The following is a 19,185-nucleotide window of genomic DNA, read 5'->3' on the forward strand; positions in this document are numbered from 1 at the left end:
CGCATATTACTGCTTTCTTTGCACCCTTTGTGTGCATGTTGCATAGTTAGGTTTGGAGTGGCTACATGTATACCTGTTCCATCACATGGGGGGAGAGAAGATTAGCTTCTGCTTCACCATACATAAGCCACACCGTTAAGGAGATGCATGTACAGATGTGCACACAGTATATTCTTTTTTATCAGTAACTTGCGAAGCAGCTGTTAATGCTTCAGCAGCAGAAACAGAACAGCAGTTTACCTCCCTGCCCTTGCACTCAGGAAATGTTTTACTTGTTTTCAGTTGACCTCTTAAGTTTGCCGCTGCCTTTGTGTGGGCAGGTGGCAGCAGGAGGGAGTAACTCCGAGAACAGGAAGTAGGTTTCTTCAGAAAAACGAAAAGCTAAGCTAAACCTCCTCTTGACCCTGACACTCCCTGCAAGTACTGCTCTATCTTTCATATCTCCTTTTTCTATGTATAGCCGCTCTCTCTGGCCACTTTTTATGCTACTATATGGGCTCTGAGATTTTAACTGAGGATTGTGCCTTGAGTATGCACATTATCTGTGTATATTACTCGCTCCTCTGAAGACGTGACTATTGTGGAACAGAACATTTTCCTATTCTTCCATGCATTTACTGAAGCACCTGGAATTTACTACAGTCAGCATTAGTTTGACCTGGTAGAGATCATGCTCTTCTACCTACCCTTACGTCTTAAATCTTATTCTTGCTACACACCTCCCCTATACCAGAAGCCTTCAAACATACCTTGAGAACTCATATATTCCAGATGGCCTGTCTTTAACAGTCTTTGCCACTGATTCTTACTACTTCTTTTTTTACAATGCTGTATTCTTACAATTTTTTTAGTCTTCCGGTGTATCTTAAAGTATCCCATCTCATTGTTTCCTGCCTTGTGAGATTTTCCCCCTGAAAGGTGGCCTATAAGTACTTTAAATAATAAATACATAATAAATATATTCTGGCTCCTCTCTCCTCATCTCTTAAGTCTTCAAGGTGGCTAAATATGTCCAGCGTTATGCACAAGGCCCTTACACAGGCAAAACAGGTCTTCAACATGGAACAAAAAGTGATCTAACAACTGCCTGATCCTGAACTAGCCCGAAATTGTAACTGGGGAGGAGGGGCCTTTGTCTCTTCTTCATGCCTGGTCCTTGCCTTCTATCTAGCAGCAATTGAGTTTTTCTACTCGACTTCTGATATGTAAATCTAGGTAACAGAACTAGCATAGGAAAAAATTTCTCCTGGGTTGTTTGGAATGTTTCAGTTCTTAGGTGCATAGCTGTTATTTGCCTCTTAGATAGTTATTTTCATTTTCTCATGCAGGCAACAGGCAGGAATGGTGTCCTTTTAGTTGACAATTTTTGCATTATTTAACTGGGGTACACATTTTAAAGCTTCACAAAGCTCTTGCACCTTTTCTCCTACAGATGGGCAGGAAAGCAGTTTGTGATTGGAACAGTTTTGAGCAAGGAAATGGCTGGAAGGGAAAGAGTTCGGCAGCCCCTCTCCCTTTGCTCTCTGCATGGTCCTTTGCTACATCTTCTTGCATATGTCAGGGGAAAGTGGGTACAAAATTAGTGAAGATAGTATACAAAAAATGCATAACAGTAGGTGAAAGTGCTTGCAAAAATGTGTATATTGGTCAAAACTGCATAAAAAGGGGGGTTTATTAGAAGAAATTCACACTAAAATGCTGAAGAAATTTTGTGAGGATTGACAAAAAAGATGCAGAGAACTGACTTTCAGGTTGGAAAAATGAGAAACTGAGAGAACCAAAATTGATGGTGCCCCAATATTTCCCCAACACATCCATCCCTAGCTCTAGGTCATAGCTCTCTAGTCACACAGCATATTGCTTCTAATAATATTGCTTGCTTTTAATTAACTAGGACTAGTAGTATTTTTCTATCTCATCATGAACACCTCCCTTGTTCTCTTAAAATAACAATGGCACCCACCTGAGAGTTCTGGCTGGAAAAAAAGGCCCAAGACGCCCAAAAGATTGTCTCACCACATATATACCTAGACAATCACATCAGTCTGCAGGAGCACTCCAGATACTATCGCATCAGGAGATTCATTCCATATGATGTACAAATCAGATTATTAACATGGTGGCAGCTACACTTTGGAACTCCCTCCTGATATATATCAGAAAAATGCAATTTTTGCTGTCTCTTTGTACCTATTGAGGGCCGTTCTGTTCCAACAAGCCCTTTGGGTGTGGATTTTTATCCCAGTTCTGCAATGGATTGTAACTTGTGACTTTGGATATCATCTTTCAGGTTCCTAAAATGCTGTCTTCGCTTTGCCCAGAAGAACCTCTGGTTCACTGTACTGCACAAGTAATTGACAAAGGTCTGGTGAGTAGCAACATCTCTTTATATGGGGTGCTGGGACCAAAAAAGGTCCTTAATTTACATGATTTCCATCCATATTAACTGTCCGCCTAATACAATGAAAGTTCTCAGAGACTGTATTTGGACTTACTATGCTGAGATATGAGTGATAATTGTGTTCATGCATGCAGCCACACCCTTTTGCAGCATGCCTGAACATGGGCATAGCCAGGATTTATTTTTGGCGGGGAGGCTTTATGTTGGGAGGGGGGCAGAACCGAGTTATCTGTGACACAATTGGTCAGTTAGTTAAGTATATTTATTTCTTTACCTGATTTAGGGGGGCAGTTGGGGGGCAGCTGCCCCCTTTGCTCTCCATGGCTACGCCAGATGCCTGAATGCAGTATGGAAGTCTCAAATTAACCCTATTTTTCCATTTCATCTGAACCAGGAAACTGTGGTTACCAACTTTAGAAAAAGACAAGATCTTAAACTTTCAAACATGGTTTAAGATGCTGGTTTGTTTTGAGGCTAGTAACCATAATTTCCTGGTTTGGATGATATGGGAAACTATGGTTCATTGAAAACTACCACACTGCATTCAGGTGCACTGAAAAGGGAAGTGCTTGCATGCCTACAGGCATAAGGCTTACTCATTGCTCAGCTTATTTAACCAATATATAATTGTACAGACTGGGTCAGATTGCATCCAGCGTCAAGTCAAGTCAGCTCCTCTCTCAAACTGATCCAGCAGACAGGCATCGTTGTTATGTGTCATATTTGTAGATCTTGATGTAAGCATTCAGTCAGATAGAGTTGTCTTCCCCCACCTAATGCAACCAATTACCATTTACAGCAGGATGTATTGGAAAGTATTAAATTCTAAGTAAGAGTGGCAACCAACAGTAGTATTATGCTTTTCCCTGCTTCCTCATAGATTTTAGGGTGGTAGCCAAAGACTTTGACCATTGGACACCATTGCTCTAGTATGTTAGATTTATTTATTTATTTATTTATTTGTTGTTGTTGTTGTTGTTGTTGTTGTTGTTGTTTATAGTGGGTTGCACCAGCCACTCTTCCATCATATATACACATAGTAAAACATTAAGAGAGCCAGTGTGGTGTAGTGGTTTAAGAGCGGTAGTCTCATAATCTGGGGAACCGGGATCGCGTCTCCGCTCCTCCACATGCAGCTGCTGGGTGACCTTGGGCTAGTCACACTTCTTTGAAGTCTCTCAGCCCCACTCACCTCACAGAGTGTTTGTTGTGGGGGAGGAAGGGAAAGGAGAATGTTAGCCGCTTTGAGACTCCTTAAAGGGAGTGAAAGGCGGGATATCAAATCCAAACTCCTCTTCTTCTTCTTAAACCTTAAAAAGCTTCCCTATACAGGACTGCCTTCAGATGTCTCCTAAAAGATATACAATTACTCATCTTCTTGACGTCTGATGGGAGGGCATTCCACAGGGTGGGCGGTGCCACTAGCTGTAGCGCACACATACACAGTTCTACATGAGCAAAGATTGCACCACCCTCTTCAGTGCTAAGACTCATATCCTGGAGCCAGTTCTTTAGTTGTACAGCACTGAAAAGAAATAAACAGACCTTGTTTATGTGGAAAAGACTCTTGGATCACAAACATGCTTCGTATGACTAGGGGAAGGCATAGCTTTTTTCAGAGATCAAATATCTGTCTGGGTTCCCATCTCCTAGTCTGCTGTAAGGGACTGTTCTTCCCTGCTGGTTTTCATTTAAGCTTCCATGAGTCCCTTGTATCTGTTCTGTGCTCATTGGACCTAGCAGCACCCATAAAAGGTAAATAGGAAGTTTAACTATGTTTTCTTTCTGCTCCTCTCAAGGTTGGATCTGACAGCATTGTAGGTGCATCAACACAACTAGGAGAGAAAACGGCAATTAAACATTCTGTCATTGGTACTGCATGTGTGATCAAAGACAAAGTTAAAATTACTAACTGTATCATCATGAACTCTGTCAGGATTGAGGAAGGGTAGGTAGTTTTCTTATTTTTTTTGTGGTTTGACATATTTAAGTTTTGGTTACTGACTCACCAATGTCTGCTGAAGTAAGAGTATTCCAAGCACACTTGATCTTGGCTGAAAGCCCCAGGACAGAAGCTTTCATCTCCCAAGACCAAAAGAAAAATGATGAAAGAAAAATAAATGTTAAGTTGCAAAGGTAAGGGGTTGCATTCAGTGTAGCACTACGGTGAACATTACATTAGCACAACCATACCTTTCTAGGTTGACGAGCCCCCTCTTCCCCTCATTTCCATCTACAGCACATGCAGAAATCATCTTCTTGGCCACTGGACCCATTATTGGTCTTGTCCATTCAATCCACCGTAGCCTGTCTTTGCATGCAGGGGAAGTCCCAAACTCACTGAGGGTTTGAGACCCATTGGTTACCCTCACCTGCTTTAGCTGGCCAGTTGAAGCCGTTTCTGGGATGTGGCTGCTGTCACATGCTGACAGCTTCCAGCAGCCACAGGTGAGAGATGAGTGCAGGGTGGGGACCAAAGGTGGACAAACTACCCCAAAAGGAGCACGGTGTGTCCTCCTAACACCCCATACACTCCACAAATGCTAAGTGGCAGCATTTATTATTTCTTTATGTAGGACTCACAGATTTTCCCCCAAGGATTGCAGCCTCTGTGGATTTTCCCAGGGCTTTCCTCAGTCTTTGGTACACTCACCTTCCAGTCCTTCAGCATAGTTTTAACCTTTGATAAAAGCAAATGGTTACTGTGCTTGCTCCCGCAGCACATATGCTAAAATTGGAATGATACACAGAAGATTAGCATGGCCCCTGTGCAAGAATGACACGCAAATTCATGAAGCATTCCATATTTTAAAAAACAACAAATGGTTACCTAAATGGCAGCTGCCATGAACGTTTTCCACCTCCCTTTACAGAGCAGCCTCCTGTCAGCACTAGTGAATAGGAAACCCTACAAGCTATTGACTCCTTTTTGCTTAAGCTTGACATTGACTCATAGCTCTCATGAGAGTGGTGAGAACCCTGAAAAATGTGAGTTGGTTCTCACAGCCACATGTTTGGGTGGAGGGGAGGAAGCAAAAGATGTCAGATCTCTGAAGAACACTGTACTTAATAGAGGAAACTACAGGTAAGTGTGGTGTCCAGTTGCCAAACATTGAGTACATCATAAATCCTTTGGCTCCAAAATAATGGCTAGCCTTTGGTTCATTTCTAAATTGATCCCATACAGTTTTGGTGCCATGAATTACACTTGATAAATGGCACTCATATTCTGTTGAGAGTTTTACCTTGGAGAGAAATAGCTTTTTGGTAAAAATGGAAAGCTTGGGATATAAGGATCTCCAGTGTATAAACAAATGGAATATTTTAAAGATTAACTGCAGGTTTTTTATTATTCTAATTTAGCACCCTGCATTTGACAAACAAAATGGATCTGGGTGCTTTAAATCCTACATTTAGCAATGAATATCAAAAGCTGATTGTTCATTGGGTGGGGAAATATTTTGAATATCTCATGTGTGAAATTATTCTGCACCTTCTGCTGTGGCATTAAATAATATTTTCCTACACTATTCTAAATATTGAATATTTTAAAACTCCACTAACCATCTGCTTTGCTGTCCATGATTCACCCTCTGATAGAGCTCCTCTGTGTTAGATTGAATATTTCTTCTAAGGTATTTGTGAAATCCCATCAACCCAAAATAGCCCTTGTGCTGCTTGGCCTTCATGAAATGAATCAGGAATTCAGCACCAAATAACAGATAGTATCTTCTCTTTAGAGTTGTGGTTTAGCTCACTTTCTCACCTGAGAGTTTTTACCTGGCTGCATGTGTTCAACCTACAGTGCTGTTTTCAACAATAAAGAAATGTGGAGACATTTGGAATTAGCATCAAGGCAACTCTTTAATAATATTTATCTTTTAATTAGCATGCATGAGCCCATTGATTTGCTATGACAGAAAGAGTTATTTTGTAGTACTCAACAACGATGAGCCAGTTCTCTTTTACATCAAGTCTAGATTCCTAGTTTGGTTAAGTAATCCTTCACATTTTTTAAAAAAAGAATCCAATATAGCTAAGTGAGATTATCAGTTCTCTCCTTAATGCTTTCCTCACTACACCGTTTGCTCTTCCATTTCAGGAGGCAGTAAACTAACACAAGTTCCATATGTGCTGAATGACAGGCATGCTTGACCAGGTTTGGCAAGCTGGCGGGGTGAACTGGTAAAAGCTGTTAAAGGAAGTAATTTATAGAAGAGTATAAGTGCTGAGAGATGCTGGCAAATCAGGTGACAGGCAGGAGTGTAGAAAATGCCCATGTTTCCTTGTGGATATTCCCAAGGGCTCAGTGACAAATGACTGCACTGAGCTGTGCAGCCAGGAAGAAACTGCTGCCCATACTACAGAGACTATTCAGTTGCCAGCCAGGTGTATCCATGCACAGTGCACAGTAGCCACATGCTCTCCTTCAATCATTACAGCAGCTGGGAAATGGGTGTTGGCTTTTTTACTTTGGCTAAAGTGTGGCAAGGTAGGAGTCATGATTTATGCCTCTGAGTGTTTGACACTTAAGTCTTTTGTTTTTAGGCTGCTTACCATGCAAACAGCTACGGCCCCTGGCAATAACTGAAAGGTGACCCTTGGTTCCAAGCTCTCTCATTGGTTCTGTTCTGCTCCTTCTGCCACATATGTGACCAATGGAAGAGTATGGCTTGCAATGAGAAGTAAGCACAGAGATTGACTGGTGAGTTAATAGCCAATCTCTGCATCAAAGCCAGTTCAGCTAAGTAGAAGCAACTCTCCCACAGCCCACCCCAACCATCCCTAACAGTAGGTAATCTGCCTGAGTTTCTACAGCCTGAAGTCCAGTTGTTGCGACCAGTCAAGGATTGTTGCATAGTATCAGAAGGTGCTGGGGAGAGAAAATCTTAATAGAAGCATAGCTTCAAGATGCTGTTCATATTATTCCATTTACTGCTTATTTCACCAGAGCAAGTGAGCCTCTGTTTTTGTAGCATTAGAGTTGATTCTAGAACCCCAGAATCAACTAGTTGCACTCAGAGCCAAACTGGGTGTCAGGATCACAAATCCATGAGTTTAAACCTAGATATTCCACAGCCATGTAGAAAGTGGGGAATGGAATGGTGGTCACTGTAGTGGCTCTTAGTTATGTTGCAGATTCTAATAGATGTTATGGTTAGAGGTGGGAGATTCACAAGAAGTATGCTGATTCCCAAGGGAAATGGAACATCAGACAGCGGATGGGGAAGGAACAATCTTGGAAGCAAAGTTGACAAAGGACAAACTTGCATATTTCCAAGCTTAATTTTAGTCAATAGTACTAGAGAGATCCACATTTGGAGTTGCTAATTTTGAATTTCATTAAGTTGGAAAAAACAGTGAAGCAGAAACATCAAGGTCTTACCCAGATTTCAGTTTTTGACATGTAAATGGAATGTAGAGGAAACACCTCAGGGATACTCAATTGACAAATTATCTGTGCATTGTTTAATAGGAATGTCTAGGTGTCTAGTCTCATGCTCAACCAACTCCTTGAAAAGGGATTCTGTTGCTACTTGTCACAGAGCCCTGCAATTTATAATTATTCTCCATGTTAAAAATACTCAGTTTGCTACTATAACATGGGCAGGAGACTGTAGCCGTTCCATTGGGAACTTCCAGCCAAGTTCTCACAGCACTGAGCTGGCTTTGCCTATCATGTGGCATGCACAGCACATCTGGGAAGATTGCTTGCCAAATGACAAGTGGTAGTGAATGTCATCAGAGTAAAACTGATGTCATTGGTAACAGTAACATGTTTGGCAGGGTCTTTGCTCTTATTGTATAATTCAGTCAGTTTTATTTTCAGCATATTACTTAAAACACTGGATGTGCTCGGCTGCATTCCAAGATGCCATGGGCTTAAGCTGGCTATGTTTGTATATAAAATGTTTGCCTCTGGGTCTGCATGGTTAATCCATTGGGATAGAAGTGTTAAAAGACAAGATAAAATCAACAAAGTACTTTCTGGGCCATTTTTTTGTTTTGTTTTTTTCCAAGTGAAGGCATGGAGTTTTTGCCTATAAGCATGGTAATAGAACACTCAATCTAGGAATGATAGACGACTTCTGTTCCTGCAGTTTTCTTGCATTTTTAGAACTAGTCTAGACCATATTGGCCTCCATTTGTGTAGTGTGGTAAAAATACATTTGATGCTTGAACACGTCCCCTCCCAGTTAAGGGACCAGAGAGAATCACTGCCCTGATTTGCACTTTGATGGCAGTGGAAGCCCCTCCCCCTCACAGACACCTCACAGAATGTGTGAGCCAGACACACTAATGGCACATGATCATGCAGAGATCTCACACCTGCTGTCCTCGCCAACCAGGCAGATATGCTGCATGACTAGGGTCTCCATCTGAAAAGATGTCATTGTGGAGGATCACTTGACTTGCATATTCTTCAAGGGGAATGCAAGTGGGCGAGCTTCACAAGCACAATACAATATGAAGTTCGCTTGAGGTATTGTTCAGTAATAGTGCTATGCCTCTTTGTATACTTTAGACACTTGTTAAATGAGGTAACTTGCCTAATTAGGTAATTTACAGGTCAATTCAAGGAACAGGTGAGGATAAAATCTTGGACAAGGGTTGGGTAGAGATCTGAAGGGCCTGGTGACTTGAAAGCTTGGTAAAAGGTAAAGGCACCCCTGCCCGTACGGGCCAGTCTTGACAGACTCTAGGGTTGTGCGCCCATCTCACTTAAGAGGCCGGGGGCCAGCGCTGTCCGAAGACACTTCCGGGTCACGTGGCCAGCGTGACAAAGCTGCATCTGGTGAGCCAGCGCAGCACACGGAAACGCCATTTACCTTCCCGCCAGTAAGCGGTCCCTATTTATCTACTTGCACCTGGGGGTGCTTTCGAACTGCTAGGTTGGCAGGCGCTGGGACCGAGTAACGGGAGCGCACCCCACCGCAGGGATTCGAACCGCCGACCTTTCGATCGGCAAGCCCTAGGCGCTGAGGCTTTTACCCACAGCGCCACCCGCGTCCTGAAAGCTTGGTATCATGTGATAAAACAGACAAGGGAGGTCACTTGTGGGGATGATGACTTGAGGGAAGTATGAGGAAGTGAACAGGCACTTTGGTGTCTGAGGCACAAAATCCAAATAGCACCCTTGCCACAGGGCACAGTCTATTGGGAAATTCTGCTCATGGTGCTTGAAGATGAATGGGCATTGCGAAAGCAAGCCCTGTCCTTTTGTATAGCTCCTGTTCATTCAGTGGAGTGCACCAAGAGAATTGCTCAGTTTAAATGCTAAGGATCATTGTGATGGGAATCAGTGTGGTCAGACAAGGATGTTGAGGTGGAAGAGCCTGGATAAGATGTTGGGAGTTTTGAAAGGGTTGGGGAGGAATAAGCAACAATATCTGAACACAACCTAGATGATATATTTGGCATCCAGAATCTGGAACATTCTACAAAGGCCAGTACACCTGGTCCCATCACTGTTCATTTTCAGATGAGCAGTGGCTTTATTTCAATGAAACGTTTTGGGAGATAAAGATTTTACTCCTACTGAAGTTGCTGCTGTGAGCTGGCTTACATAATTTTATTGTTCTTGATTGTTTGTAAGCTGCCTCGATTATAGTTTATATGGAAAAATGGGATAGAAATATCTGGGACCTTCTACAGTCACTCATAGTTAGGAAATGAGCTGCTTCTTGGTGGTGATTGTGTTTTTCTAAAGCACCTTTTCAGTTACCTGCCTGAGTGAACGATGTAGATGCATTCACTGTTCTTCAGGCAGCAGGCTGATGGGAGAAAGAGCACATGTGTCTAGTTAAGCTCCACTGCCGCCTACCACATGTCTCCAATTTAATGCTACTTTCTATGAGAATGTGTACAAGGGCGGGGGAGGGGAGAGAAAAACCCAACCAGCAAGGCAAGAGAAGTTGGCTGCTAACTGCAGATTGATTGTGAAGTTTATGAGTTGTTTCCTCGATGGTGCCAAATCAGCACCTGATGTACAAAGTTGCGAGCGATCTGAAGAAAGTTCTAATTAAGCCCAGGGTGGTATTGGGGATTTATAGGGGTACAAGCACAGAAGCTTTCTCCCACCCCCACCTTGTATAACATGTACAAGGGAACAAGCCTGCTGCCAAGGCAATATTTGTGTGGCATCATAAAATATATTTTACAACATAATCCCTCTTGAGTAGGAATGAGAAAATGAAGTTGTTTCCAACCTCATAGCTGCGAAGCTGCAAATAATGTGGAACTCATGTGGAGATGATCAAAACATTTTATATTGTGGTGGTCTGCATCCTAGGATGGTAACTGTCACAGGAATGCCTCCTCTTCAGTTGCCAGTTTGGCATGCTCCTTGTGGGGCTAGACTAAGGGTGATCATATGGGACACACTGATGCAGGCTACTTATGTCCAGTGATAAATGGTGGATTCTTTCTGGAGGACATTTTGCCATCAATCAGGCAGTATGGGCTGAACAAAGTGCTTCTGGCATTAATGTGAACCAGAATTTGTTTCTGTTCTGGAGAAAGCATTTGCCCCACAAAACTGAAGCAGCACGAATTTGGAACTCCCTGTTTATACTGAGTGGGCTTTGTGGAAGATGTCCACCACTTAAAAAGGACAAAAATATTCTACATATAAGATTTATATTTAACGCCAAAGCAGCTCTTGCCAAAGACAGACAAGAAACAGCCAGCAAGATGCTTGCTTTGGCGTTGGGCCTGGCCAACTATGCCTCTGGAGCTCCAGGATGAGCTCTGCACTGCATTATACTAATAGAAAATGTCGCTTCTTGACACCTTACATGTCCTTCACCATTATGAAGGACTCTAGTTAGCAGACCACCCAGAACCATTGCATAATGGCCCATAAGCTTGTAGGAATGCCCACTGGATTTAATGGAGAGGGGGTGGTGCTGTTGCCCTGCCCAAAGACCAAGCCCCGCTTGAAGAATTGAGACATTTGTACCATTTGCCCCCATCCTTCCTTATTTTACATGATGCTTTTTACAGTGAAGAGTTCTACAAAACTGTTCATTGCACTTTGCTGGAAGCAATGATGAAGGTACATAACTGAAAATATTGCAAGAAGTAATGAAAATATAATAGCACTTACGTGACTTCTCTCTCTCTTCCCCTCCTCCAAGTCATAAGGCTGTTGCACTCTGTTTTAAAGTTTGAGAATGGTACCTAAATCTGAAGAGAACTTATCTGAATGGATAATTCCCCAAATCAAACATATGAAATATGGAGGTACTTTATATAAGAATAGAAGGTGATGGGGTCTGCTAATTACTGCAAACATTAAGCTATTTTCCAAAACAGTGCCATAGCCTTTATTGCCTTATTGAATTCAGCAAGTGGCCACAGTAAGAAATTCTCATGCTGTTTTTAGAACAGGTGTTTTTTTAAAAAAAGAAATCTGTTCTGCTCTTGGGCAGAAAAGTGAAAGGATGGAGAGTGCAGGTGCATGCAGGTGCATTGCAATAAGTGTTTGGGCCTAAATTCAATCCAGAGGTCTGTGGGACATAATCTCAAAAGTAATGATCTGACCACATGAGGAAGAATAAAATGCCTTTCCATCATGATCCAATGATCAAAGATAAGATGTCCCAGTAACACAAGCATTGTAACAAATACATGGCTGGAATAAATGTTATTGTGTTAAGCAGTTGTGAAATAACCTAGGGACAGGGTTTTGACAACTGCGCTAATAATTCCTGAATATAAACATATTTCGGCAACAACTGAAATGTATCTGAGCAGTTCTGACAAGCAGGTACTGTGACATCTCTGTTTTGGATTCTGCTTCAACAATCAAATTAAGCTTGTACAGTGGTACCTCAGGTTAAGTACTTAATTCGTTCCGGAAGTCCGTACTTAACCTGAAACTGTTCTTAACCTGAAGCACCACTTTAGCTAATGGGGCCTCCTGCTGCTGCCGTGCCGCCGGAGCCTGATTTCTGTTCTCATCCTGAAGCAAAGTTCTTAACCTGAAGCAATATTTCTGGGTTAGCGGAGTCTGTAACCTGAAGCGTATGTAACCTGAGGTACCACTGTATTATTTTATCTGCAAATTGCTTTGCAAAAAAAAAAAGTCCACATTAGCTTTAAATGCCATAATATTCAAACATGGGAAACATAGTCTCTGTACCAGCTGGAACAGCTCTTCTGGGCATAACTGTGTTGGTGATTTTTATGCCGCATTATAGCCCTTCTAATTGGCTCTGTGGCATATTTGGTCAGATTTAAATTTGCATTGTCGCTCCTCCTGCTGCTTTGCTTCTCTGTAAGCAATGTAACTGACTGAATCTACAATTATGGGTGGCTTCGGAGTGGGGTAGAGAATCACTTAGGAGCAATTGTACCAACAGCCTCTGTGTTATATTAGACCTTTTTCCAGAAACTGACTACATCATTACCTTGAGAACTTGTGAATTAAGTGAGCAATTCTGAGTTCCAGAAACGAGTCAGATCCATAGATCAATAGTCCCTGAGAGTCATGCCCTGACAAAGCAGTCAGCAGTCAAAGGTAACATTCTAGTCCCATCACAATACAGGTTAGCAGATTCCAGGCTTGTATGGAATTTTAAAATCCACTGTATATCCTGCCACATCTGTGGGGCTGCCAATACAATACATGGTGAGATCTGCGGTTCCCTCAGGAGCCTTGAAATGTTGAGCCAGTCTTGACACCCTTGATACAGATGTCGGCGTTTTCTAGGACACCAGGTCCTGGAGTCACAGACACCAGCTCTGAGACAGGTTGATCCAGATTGTTTTAAGGAGCTGAATGTTCAATACAGCTGCAAGATTTCTAGACTATCCCAGGTTCCGACATGAAATATGCATATTCCAAACTTGCAATAATTTTGACCAAAAGGATGAAAACTTTACAAGTTATGGCTAATTACACTTTCCTGTCCCCTTACTGGGCTGAATGATTCACCACATATTCCTTCACAACTCTTCAGAGCAGCATAAGCCCTTGTGCAAAATCTAGCCAGGGCTTGTTGAAGTGTGCCACGTTGCCAGCCTTGCCCTGTGTCAAATAATAGATGGCTGCTGCTCCATTAGCCACTACCCTGGCATTTAAAAGCACCACATAAAATAGATGTGTTGTGCTTCTCCATGTCTGTAGACTGGCTGCAAGGCAAGGGTTTGTCATCCATACCTTTTTGGGTAGCTGAGTCTAGGGCTGGGGCTCTGCTTGAGGTCTTGACCTCAGTCATCTAAGCTCCTTTTCCTCCATGGCTGTTCATTACTTTAATCACTGAGTCCTAAATAATTGGCGGGTAGCCTGTAATTATGGGCTGTGTTTTGGATTTCTGCAGCCTGTTCCTTGTGTGCTGAACGCTGCAGATTTTAGTCTCCCACCCTCCCCACTCCTCCACACTATGTTTGATTTCACTCAGATGCATTTTTCTGGGGCTAAAGAGAATAGAAGACCACAATTCCTTGGCTCTCTCGCTACCTTTAGGTGGTGGAGGCTTTGCTTTTCTCTCTCTCTTTAAGTATAGAGTTAACTTCCCTCAACGCACTTGATTTATAGACAGATAGCAAGCTTTGAAAGTCAGCAGTCCTGGCACTGTGTAAATCAGCCTTCCTTATTTATAGTTTCAACAGGAAAAGGAATTATTTCCCAATTCTTTACATTTCTTTCCGAAGTAATCGACCACCCTGTCCTTTGGTTTAAAGCTGTGTAGCTTTACCACAAAATGGGGGGGGGGGGGGAGAGAATGAGGCCTGGGATTGCTCTGCTATAAAAACTCCAGATTGTATGTTCTTGGACATTGCCTTTAAAACAGCCCACACAAGAGATGACCTGTGTCTTTGCCTCCCTCCCTCCCCCTTCTTTCAAACAATCTCTGACCTCTTAGAAAAATAAATAAAAGATAAAGCAAGGCCTGGAATGCTGCAGAATGAGTATACATTTTACTCTCTGTTGTTTTCTGCTGGGATTAGTTGTTTACAATGGAGGCATGGGGGAGGGGAGGGGGTGGGTTGCGGCTTTACTGAAATTAGAAGCATTTCAGAGTCATCTTGTTAGGTGGTCTCTGCTTTAAAGACTTAAATCCTTGTAATCTACCCCTCCCCAACTTCTTGGTCATCACTCCTCTTCTCCATGCCCCCCCCATTTCTCTCAAAAGTCAGACTCCCAACCCCTTTTTCTCTCTATCACACCTGGTCAACACATTAACATATTTTAGCATCAGATGGCTGTGTCTGCATTAGTATCACAAAATTGGGCTAAATCCCTTCCTCTCCAGAGAAGACCAGTTCAGCTACTTGGATTTGCTTGAAGCCGATCAAAACTCCTAGTTGTAATTTCAGTTCTAAGTCAAACGGTTTGTGATGCATCACAGTTTTGTTGTGGTTGTTAGCTTTTTCATTATTAAAAAAATTAAAAACTCTTTAAAAAGCTTTTCAAACAAAACAAAAAAAGAACACAAATTATGCTACTGAACTTAAAAACCTGTATAAACATTCATATTGAGATGTATACATAGCCTTCCAAATTTAATGAATAGATGCCATGTTTTGACAAAAGTTTCCATTTGTTGGCTTCCTTATCCCAAGTTTCACAATCTCAGTAACTTTAGACATTTGTACAATGTGCCATTCTTTGGAGAACCATTTTTAAATTGTAGTTTTTTTTGGTCTGTGCCCATTTTTAGCAACTAATCAATTGGCCACCTCCAATTGTGATGCCCTTTTGCTCATGAAAGGGCTTTTGAGCTCATGTAGAATCCTAGAATTGTAGAGTGGGGAGAGACCACAGGGGTCATCTAGTCCAGTCCCCTGCAATACATGAATCTTTTGCCCAACGTGGGGCATGAACCCACCACCGAGACCCTGGAGATTAAGAGTCTCATGCTCTGCCACAGGAGCTATCAAGTGGTGTCCGCTAACAGCACAGAGAGGTGGTTTTTGCCAGTTCCCCCTTCTCCCTATAGCCCCTTGTGCCACTCTTCACCCTGTCCTGGAGGGTCCCCCAACTCCTTGGAGCTAGTTTTCAGTGGGAGCTGCAGAGTGCTTGTGAGAGGCAAAAATACCTCCCCTCCTCTTCCACTAGCATGAACACAAGAGCACCAGTTTAATTCCACCCACCATTAATAAAGGAGAGGTGAGCATGTCATGTTTATCTCTCACCATTCCATCCAATAAAGCAGGTACGTTGTAATGTCGGAAAACATTTCCATGATACATTATCACACAATAGATCACATCTCCAGCATTTATGAATGACATAATCATAGTTTTCAGTTTGTTGGGGCTCAAATACTATTATTATTTTATAATGTTTCCCTCATATTAATATTAACTGGCATATCAAAACATTTAGTACAGATTTTATCCCACTCAGGCACTGTAACAATTTTGTTCAAGCATATTTTCTCCACTTAAAGATTTGTTTCATACTAGTAATTAATAAGATAGCAAATTGACAGTGAATTCTAAATAACATTTTTGGAATCATTCCAATTAACAACTAGTATTTTAAAATCGGTGAATGCTGTTTTCATATTTTTCCCATTTCTCCATTCTGTATTTCAATAATGAGAGCTTGTTACTGTCTGGTTTTCTGTATTCTTAGAAACACACAATTTCTTAAAATATACCACAGGTTCCCAAAGTGGTCTGCGGACAAGCTTCCTTCAGGTGGTCTGCACTGTGTCTGTGAAGAACTCACTTGCCTTTTGAATTCCATAGAATTCTGTGGAATTCAAATTGTAATAGGATACAATACAATATAAGAAATAAAAAAGCAATAAAGATACAAATAAAAACCATACAGCGCCTATCACGGCATATTGTGATTGCTACAAGAGGCAGAAAAATAATGAATTGGTCCACCAAGATCCTCAGCAATTTTTAAGTGGTCCGTGGGGAAAACCACTTGGGAGCCACTGAATATACCATTATAAAAACAAAACCACTACAATTGCAAAACACGTAAAACAGTACGAAATGGAACAGAATGGAATATCTTCCAATGAGCTTGTGCCATGTATTTAATGTGTCATTTTCAGTGCCATGACAAAATAGTAAGAGTTTGGGCAGGCTGTTCTCTTTCTCTTTTGAATTCTGCAAAGAAACTCATTATCATTTACCCTCCCAACTAAAATTAGATAACATTTTCCTGCCAAGTTGTCAGTATTTGTGCATGTATACTAATTGGCACATGTTCAAAGACAAAAAGAAACCTCAGGAGTGTATTAATTCTAATAGCAGCAACTCTGCCCATGCATGACAATTTTAATTTCATCATTTTCCTTAGACTTATTAAGCAAAGAGACCACCCTCGTTACTTATTAAAATAATAATAATTACAAGATATCTTACAGGTTTTTCAGCGCAATAAATACAGTGGTACCTCAGGTTAAGTACTTAATTCGTTCCGGAGGTCCGTTCTTAACCTGAAACTGTTCTTAACCTGAAGCACAACTTTAGCTAATGGGGCCTCCTGCTGCCGCTGCACCGCCGGAGCACTATTTCTGTTCTCATCCTGAAGCAAAGTTCTTAACCCGAGGTACTATTTCTGGGTTAGCAGAGTCTGTAACCTGAAGCGTATGTAACCCGAGGTACCACTGTACTATTCTGTCTCATAATGTCTTTGTTGATATCTGTGTTTTATTTTGTATTGATTTTACAGCCTGAAATTTGACTATGGCTCTTAAACAAAGCTTGAGTTGCGGAATTTAATAGACATTAAATATATTATGATTAGCATAGAGGCTGATTTTGTGTTCACATTGGCCAATTTGTATACCTTTAAATCACTTGTGACTTGTTAATAAGGTGAGTGCTGCAGATTTTAGGATTGGAAGATATCTACTTTCACAGTGCTGAAAATGTAGATTGTCCTTTTCGCAACAATAAATGTGTTTCCCATTAGAAACCACTCTATCCGATACATTCTTACATAGGTGACTGCTAGCATCAAAGCTGTTATACAGGCTAATGTTATATTTGTAGTTTTATAAGGATACAGTACTCAAAACTGGAAATCAAATTGCCAGGAAATCAGATGCTTACCACATAAGAAAATAAGCTTATTTCTTGACAGGGGTGGGGGAACAGAAAGGAGTTTGAAATAAAATAAACACAAAATTCTTCTGTTGGCAGTCTTTATAGTTTGATTTTTAAAATGTGCACAAAAAAGCATTTGCAAGTAATTTCCAAATGGCTGTATTACATCTGTCAGTGAGTGGAAGGAACACCCACAAAATGTGTTTTACGTCTTCAATTTGTTTTCCACTCCTGTGGTAAAATCTGGCCAAACTGCTCTATTGTGGGGCAGGGCCCTAGTGGGAGCTTAGAATTATCAGTGTGTGTTTGAAATCCTGCATTATAGATACGGAATTTAAAATGTTTCCAGCCCTGGTAAGCTTTTGTCATCCTGGAGCTGGAAAATACGTTTCCCTTGTTTTGCTGGAATCTGACATCCAGAATGAGATTTCTGCTCTTTCAGGGATTCTTTCAGCCCAACAGATGTTGAAGGCAGCCAAATTTTGTTTCTTAATAAGCCCAAACAAGAGCAGTATTAGAATGCCTTCATTAGGCCAAATAAAAGCCACAAAACATTTAGCGAGCTTTTGAGTAACACAGAACTCTTCCTCAAGCTCCCTGTTAAAAAAGGGGATGGAGGAGAGGGTGAGGGTATTTGCCTGTTTGCCACATGTCTTAAGAGGATGCTTCTGGAAGTTCTTTGCAGACTAATTGATTTCAGTTTTTCCAAGTGTAAAAGATTTTGTAACACCAAAGCATACTGGTATAAAGATCTTGCCCTTTGAAAATATAGAGGTGAGCAGTTTACTTTATGTATCTCCTGAAATCACAGCCTAGCATCACAAATGAAGCCAGCTTAGAAGCTTGGGTAAGTTCAACAGTATGCGAGAGAGTGTGCTCTTGATTTGTTTTCCATGGCATTTGTTTTAAAGTCACTTGGAATCAAGACACTGCGAAACTTTCAGCTTGGAAAGTTATAGTTTGCAATTCTCTGCGATGGCAAACCACGGGTATCTTGCAAGTGCTGCACCTGAACTTGGGGTGCATTTTTTAAAATCCCAACAGCACTCTGGGTTTCTAGTGTGTAAACCAGTGAATCCTAGATACTCTTCATGCTAGCACTGCTGTGCAGTAAATGGAGCTGTTGGAAAGGAAGCAGCTGTGTCAGTGTAGCAGGGATAGGGAGCAAAGGGAGAGAGAGCTGTCTACACAGCCTTTCCCCTCTATTAACATCTCAATAAGAGGCCTTGCCAAGGCAACCTGAGCTAGATGACTCCATCATGCATAACTGTGCAGCCTTGCTGTGTGAGAGGGGAGGCAGTTGGGCTTACAGCAAGGAGAGTCTTGCCTGTTCAAAATGTCTCCCTTTTCATACCATAGGCCTGCTCCTCTCTGAGCCCTATGATGTCTTAGAGAGGGAGTTAAATTCTTTTCAACAAGAGGATTGTCAACTCAGCTTTGACTGGAGAAGCTCAGTTCCCAATTGTCTGAGATGGGAGTCGGTCTCCTTAGCAACCCGGGGCATTATGATCGTATCCTTGCGAATTTTCATTAAGTCCAGTCAAGGTCTCTGTCTTGATATTTGAAGCCCTGACGCGGGTGGCGCTGTGGGTTAAACCTCAGCGCCTAGGACTTGCCGATCGCATGGTTGGCGGTTCAAATCCCCGCGGCGGGGTGCGCTCCCGTCGTTCGGTCCCAGCGCCTGCCAACCTAGCAGTTCGAAAGCACCTCCGGGTGCAAGTAGATAAATAGGGACCGCTTACCAGCGGGAAGGTAAA

General features: G+C 41.9%; 1 protein-coding gene and 1 non-coding gene across 3 annotated transcripts in view; both read left to right on the forward strand.

Annotated features, from left to right (window-relative positions):
* The window catches only part of EIF2B3 (eukaryotic translation initiation factor 2B subunit gamma), a 79,242-nt gene that overhangs the window by 49,936 nt on the left and 10,121 nt on the right, over positions 1-19,185 (forward strand). For both annotated transcript variants that reach the window (XM_053392599.1, XM_053392601.1), the window contains exons 9-10: positions 2,291-2,368; positions 4,201-4,349. In XM_053392599.1, the coding sequence (XP_053248574.1) occupies positions 2,291-2,368; positions 4,201-4,349 (227 nt within the window). The remainder of the gene's footprint in view (positions 1-2,290; positions 2,369-4,200; positions 4,350-19,185) is intronic.
* Positions 5,106-5,212, forward strand: LOC128416785 (U6 spliceosomal RNA). Its single transcript, XR_008331302.1, has one exon. It is a non-coding gene; the product is annotated as a U6 spliceosomal RNA (small nuclear RNA).

This window comes from Podarcis raffonei, chromosome 6 (genome assembly GCF_027172205.1).
Source record: "Podarcis raffonei isolate rPodRaf1 chromosome 6, rPodRaf1.pri, whole genome shotgun sequence".
Lineage (NCBI taxonomy): Eukaryota > Metazoa > Chordata > Lepidosauria > Squamata > Lacertidae > Podarcis > Podarcis raffonei.